General features: G+C 35.4%; 1 protein-coding gene across 1 annotated transcript; it reads right to left on the bottom strand.

The window, feature by feature from the left end:
• Positions 1–2,643: 2,643 nt before the first annotated feature.
• Positions 2,644–6,377, bottom strand: LOC112797930 (cytochrome P450 85A). The gene is made up of 9 exons (XM_025841044.3): positions 5,570–6,377; positions 4,743–5,064; positions 4,492–4,641; positions 4,094–4,342; positions 3,917–4,003; positions 3,680–3,758; positions 3,233–3,339; positions 2,970–3,094; positions 2,644–2,872 (listed from the first exon to the last, which is right to left on the bottom strand). The coding sequence occupies exons 1-9, from the start codon at positions 5,761–5,763 to the stop codon at positions 2,779–2,781; spliced, it is 1,407 nt and encodes a 468-aa protein (XP_025696829.1). The 5' UTR covers positions 5,764–6,377; the 3' UTR covers positions 2,644–2,778.
• Between the last annotated feature and the right edge of the window lie 416 nt (positions 6,378–6,793).

A 6,793-nucleotide genomic window follows, 5' to 3' on the forward strand; every position in this document is an offset into this window, starting at 1 on the left:
GGATCGCGGGTCCGGCTAGGGTGACCGGGAAGGCCTGACACCTCACCTCGTCCCCTACTCCCTCCAGATTCATTCTAGCCTCGAAAGCCGTGAGGTGTTCCAGAGGGTCTTGGGTTCCATCGTACCTCATGTCCGTTGGTTTGTCGAAGTGCTTCGCCAACCGGACCTCAATGATGGACCGATGGAACGGGGTGGCGCCCATTATCATGGGTTGCCGCGTCCTCACAGGCCTTCCTTCCCCGCCTTCGCGATCTCGTCCCGTGTGGTACGTTTCCCTACCTCGGGAGTAGATGATTGCGTCGTTTCATCTTCTCGGAATGGGAGAGTCTTCTCGGGTGCTTTTCGCTTCCGTTCTGGAAGCGGAGGCGTGCCGGGGGTGACTGCGGTGGGAATCTCTCTCCCGGCTCTCTGGGGACGGGGAGTAAGTAGGATCGGTGGTCCGTCGATCGTGCTCCTGATCAGCTAGTTGTCGTTCCAGGTTCTGGACTCTGTGGCGTAGCTCCTGCATTATTCGGGCGCTGTCACCGCCAGTTCCTCCGAAAGGTCGCGTCTATCGCGTCCTTGTGCACGGTTCGATGCGTTGCCGGGGGGACCTTCGTAGTCCTCCCGGTGAAGCGACAGAGGCTGCCGCCTCTGCGCCGGCTGCTCGGCCTTGGTCTCCAAGGCCCGGCACAACTTCCATAACAGTCCCCACAGACGACGCCAATGTTCGGTAGGGCGGTTACCGGACAGTTCGGGTGGATATTTGAGGAGGTGAGAACGCTTCAATCGTGGTCGTGCTGGGTTCGGATCTGCCGGGTAGCCGAGCTCTTGCTGTGGAAGGAAAGAGGTGGTGCCACCTGCAAAAACACTCCGACGCTCTAGTCAGCTAGTATGCAGGTAGGGAATAGGTTAGGTGGAATGTATGACGTACCTTGGGGGAGGGTAGGACCCTTCCCTTATATACCATGTCAGGTGTGGGTCCCAGGAGGGCGGAGCCCACCTTCTTCGAAGCTTCCTTGTACAGCTGTGGTGGCCAGCTGTCCCGGAAGGATGCGCGGGTCGGATAGGTTCGGGTCACCCGACCGTTGAGGTCGGGTGGTGATCGAGTCGGGTAGGCCCAAGTTCTTTCTTGAGCCAGGCCGTAACAAGTATTAATTATATTGTTAAATCTAATTTAGTATAAAAATAAAAAATAAATAAATAAACTCAAAACAATAGTAATACTATTCGTTAATAAAATAATCTTGATTATAGTAATTTTTTTAGTTAAAAAATTTATTTATACCATAAAACCAATAATAAGTAGACTTTATAATTGAATATTGTTTATATCCTGACTCAACAGATAAAGACCAGGTCCAATATCTTAAAAAGACCTACCAATAAAAAAGGGACTTCATGATAAGTCTGACTTTTTTAAAGAGGTCGGACAATGACGGAAAGACTCAGTTCTATTTGACTTAACAAGTAATTGTCTGTTTAAATCTCTCTTACTATCTCTACCTCATCTAATAGGTAGATCCCAACAAATTCTCAAGATATAGGAAACTGTTATTTATCAGAAAAGATAGAACTACTCCGACAAAAGTAGTTATCTACTCTACTATAAATACACGGGAGACCAGGTATAACTCACGTTCTAATCTACTAAAAATCTGCTTAAAACCCTTGCTAACTGAAGCATCGATATACTAAGGGATCTGGACCAAAGAGGCACCTCGGCATATAGATAGTTCTAATTTAAAATTTTAAATATATTTAAATTAATTTGGGTTAGTCGAGTGATAGTTTAGTCGTCCACTTAAGTGTCGAAAGTTTAAATTTTGTCTTTTATGTGTAATAATTCATTGGTCAATTTTAAACCATTAAATAGAACTCAAATCCATAATAAATTAATTTTTAATTTGTTAAGTATTATAGGAAGTAAAAAAATATATATATATCTATATTTAAATTTTACTATATTTTTACTTTTATTGCTAAATTTTTGTGTTCATTACTGTTTTAGAGCAACGATTGAATTATCTTTGTATAGCCTTAAAATTACGTATTCAAATCATAGAAATAACTATTGATATAATTATAATGTAACTTTTTTTCGGACCCTACATTAATAAGAAATGTTTACACATCGAAATATCCCTTTATTTTTCTCCTATATCTATTCCCAAACATGCATATATTTACTTGTATCCATAGACCATAAATTGAGTTATATCCAAATATCACATAGATTGAATTATAATTGAATCTACATTTTATGGTAACAAATATTATAGAACAAATCAGAGTTCTTTTTTTTTTTTTCTGGGACTTGGTGGTATCAAATTTGAATAATGGAATAAATAAAATAAAATAATGTTTCTTTTTGTGTTTTTGGTCAGACAAAATTAGCAGATACCAAGTCTCATGTCATTGACAACTAAGTCCATATTCAGTTTTAGAGCAAGCATGGGCCACGAATTCTCAGCCCAAAGTATTTGGGCTCATGTTAGAGTTTTGGGCTTCGGTCATTTTAACTTACTATGTAACTCGGTCGCCCAAATAATAATATTATTCTTCACCCTTCTCAATTGAACTATAAATGCTGCTCATAATAATAGTGTCTTAAATTGAACAAAAATATAGGAGAGAAGATGGTACAAGAACCGAAGAAAGAAAGAAGCTAATTAATTAATTCCATTCATTTTTCCCTCTAATTTGTTAGAACATTATCATACAAAACAAAAAAACAAAAAAACAAAAGAAGGCCCTATTATATGCTATTTCTCATTACTATACATAAAACACAAATGCCTAGTTAGTAAAAGATGAGACCCTAATGTGAAGTCCATTTGGTGCCTCAACTCTAGGAAATTTCATTAGTTTATCTCCCCCTACTTCTTCCCACCTGCAATTTGTAACACAACATTAAATACCATATGTCAGAAAATTATTATTATTTAATATATATTCTTCTTAACTTAATAATAATAATAATGACTGACCTGTATCTAGTTACAAAATAATGTAAGAAAGTGGAAATTTCTGCTATTCCCAACTCTTTTCCTGGACACTGCCTAGTGCCTCCTCCAAATATCAAGAAGTGGCTCTGTGACTCTAAGCTATTTCCCTGCATTTATTATTTGTTTTTTTTTTGCAATTTCTTATTATTAATTACACTGATATGAAATTAAAGCTCTTTATTATTATGCATTAGAAGGAGGAAGAATTGTGCATATTAAAAACAGCAAGTGGTTGTGGTACCAACCAGCCATCTCCAAGGATTAAATGTCAGTGGATCTTGATACAGAAACTGGTCATAATTTATCTCTCTTGTATATACATATATTCTCCAACCTTTAGGAATCAAATACCCTGAAACAAACAATGGGAATACTTTATTAAAATAATCCTAATAGCCCAAGTGGTAGTTAGTGGAAAAAAGGAACCTTTTTCTTTATACAAAATAACAAAACTAGTTACCATAATTACTAGTATGATAAATACAAGTGTATAGTCATTATCCTAGGGGTTACTACTGTAACTCTTGTTCTTTTTATGGTTACTGTTTTTACATGCTTTATGAATGCTGTAAAAGTGTGGCAGAAAGAAAGAAGCACCAAAAGTCAAAAACAGCTTCTTCTTGAGCCCATCAAAGATAATAGACCTAATCAAGTGATCATAAAAAAAAAAAAGGCAAGAACTCTCATCTCACCATTTAGTTCCATGTCATGAGTTGTTTTTCTCAGAACACCATTGACTATTGTAGCTAATCTCGAGGTCTCAAAAATAACCTGCAAGAAAAAGACAACCTCAAATTTCTGATCAAACAATAATATAATATTTATTGGAAAAAGTAACCAACTCAAATAATAATAATAATAATAATAATAATAATGCTGCTAAAAGAATAATCAAAAGACACAAACTTCTAACTACTTCAATTTCTTACCGCACGAGTGAACCTCATTGACTTAAGATCATTACAATCAATTGGATCCTCTGGCTTCTTTCTCTCTCTTATAGCAAAATGCTCTTTCTGTTTTACCAAAAAAAAAAAAACAATATAAGTAAATACATAACAAGAGAAAAACAAGAGAACTTTTCTTGTTTCTTTTGTTGCACTCACTCTCATTTCTTCAAGAACTTTGGGATGATCATGGAGGTACTTGACTGCCATCATTGATGTAGTTGAAACAGTTTCATAACCAGAATACATGATTGTGATTATCAGATCAATGATCTCTTCATCAGTTAATTTGTATCTGTTTTCTCTTCTACCCATCATCAAGCTTCCAAGCATGTCTTGGTGTGTTTCTTGGGATTCTCTCCTTTCATCTAGCAACTGACTTAGAATGCTAACAATGTTCTTCCTTGCCTGCAACAACACATATTCTATCAATATAACTATGAATCTATGAAAAACTCCATTAACAATATCAGCACAATGCAAATTCATTTCCATAATCATGGTCTAAGTTTTAATGACAAAAACAAAGCTGGTTTAGTAGCTGATTTTTTATGTACCTGTAGTCCGCGGCGATAATTTGTGCCGGGAAGATCAATAGGCAAGGAGAGTGTTCCTAGAACAAGCTTAAAGAACTCTGTCATGAATGGATGAGATATTGAGCTAGATTCCATGCCAGCAATCTGCTTAAGTGATGAGAGAAATGCCATCTGTTCAAGAATCATTTCAAGAGTTACAAAAAATGATTTTGATTGATATATTTGATGACACAGACACATAATAAACAAAACAAAGTAACAAACAAACCAACCTCTTTGGTTTTGTCTTGAAGGTTGATGATTCTGTTATCCCAATGACTAAGAAAAGATCTCATGAACTCATCAATCTTAGGCAGATGCTGATCTTTGATCAAAGTAGGACTAATGATGGATAATAATGCACCTCTCATATACTTGTGAGTGGAGCCATGAACAGCTGCAATATTGCATTTTCCTAAGATATCCAACATTGATTGAGGGTAACCAGGAACAAGCCCTTTTGATTCATTCATCAGAATGTATCTGTTCAGCTCTGGATCCATTGACACTATGGTAGGACACCCAAGTATGTGTGATTTGAAAAAACTACCATACCTGCCATTTTGACCAAAGGAGATAAATAAAGTTACAATCATTAGTAGTATGAGGTAAAAGACCTAAAAGTACATTGATGAACAGTGATTACTTCACACCCCAGTTTAACTAATTTGAGGAAAACATAATTCAGAAAAAATGTTACATACACATTCATGATGTGAATGTAATTCCTTTAGGGACATTGAGACTTTAAACTTTAAAGTGTTTCATTGATAATCCTTCTACACTTTCTTCTATTCACACCCTACCCTCCAAGAATAACACAAGAGAAATTAAAGAGAGATCAATGATGCTATTCTCAATGATTTTCATATGAATCTAGGATGACACAAATCACAGTGGCATGCAGGGGATGCTAATGAAACAGCTTTCAATAACCCAAAAAAATGAAACTTTCTTTTCCCACTTAAGCAAATGAAACAGAGGAATTGTTATTATTGAAAACATGCACCTAAAAACTATGTTGGAAACAAAGAAGAAAAAAAGACAACTTTTTTGTTACCTTGTTCTCTGGTGTTTCATGAAGTTTGGACCTTGCTTAAGAAACTCAGTGGTTTCTCCAAAAAGAGGCCACCCCATTGTCCCTGGTGGCAATCCTTTCCTCCTATACCTCACTTCATTCCACTTCAACAAGAAAACAGAGCAAAAACAGAGCACCAACACCACCCCACCAATGATTCCCAACAACATAGCCATTGGAGAGTTGCTCAAAGAAACTCAGAACCAAAATCCACAAAGAACACGCTTTGAACAGCAACCTCCTGCTTCTGTTGTTGAAGTCACAACAAGTTTTCACATACACTCATATTTATAGCCCCCCTTCTTCCATCATCTCATATCATATCATATAATAATATTAAGAAAAATAAAGAATATAGGAATAATTAATTACTATGTAGCCAAATAAATTGCCACTCTATAAGGTTGTAGCATCCCCTATTGTAGGCATTAGAGGATTTAAATAATGGAATTAATGGAGGGTTTGTAAAAAAGTTGGAAGAAGAGAAAAAAGGAGTTGTGCCTTTTGAAGAGGATTTTCAGGGGACTGAACAACTCAACATAACAGTGTCATTTGAAGTGTACAATGATTTTTTTTATAATTTTTTTTTTGCATATAATGATTAATAAATAAATAAATAACTCAGACACCTATTCCAGGACCCTTTAAGATTATGGAGCAGGAAATGTTTGTTGCTTTTATAGAGAAAAAATAAAATAAAAGAAAAGAAAAATAAAAAAATTAAAAGAAAAATGGGGTAGAGGGTCGGTTGGAAAGATTGTGATTGATGATAGTTCAATGTAGATACTGTAACTATTTACTGTCTTCAGTTCTTTTTGTATAAGGTGTTGGGTTTATCTAAGGAAAGTATTTAGGAAAATTGTTCTTTATAAGTACATAATTAATTTATAAAAAATATTATTCATATACCAAAATTAACTACTAATATATTTGTATATAAATTTGTATGTAGTTTAATTTATTTTTATTATATATTTATATTCTAACATATATTTTATACTAATAACTGACTTTAATAGCTAATTTTAGTGTATACGTAACATAATCCTTAATTTATTATGTCACTTTCATAGGTAAAAAATTAACATATCAATTCATGACATATATATTGTCACTCTCTCATAAAGTATATTACACTGCTAAATAAATTTATGAAGAATTAGTACAATAAAACTATGTTTAAGATTTAAGTTAATTCAACCAACA

This window comes from Arachis hypogaea, chromosome 4 (genome assembly GCF_003086295.3).
Source record: "Arachis hypogaea cultivar Tifrunner chromosome 4, arahy.Tifrunner.gnm2.J5K5, whole genome shotgun sequence".
Classification (NCBI taxonomy): Eukaryota; Viridiplantae; Streptophyta; class Magnoliopsida; order Fabales; family Fabaceae; genus Arachis; species Arachis hypogaea.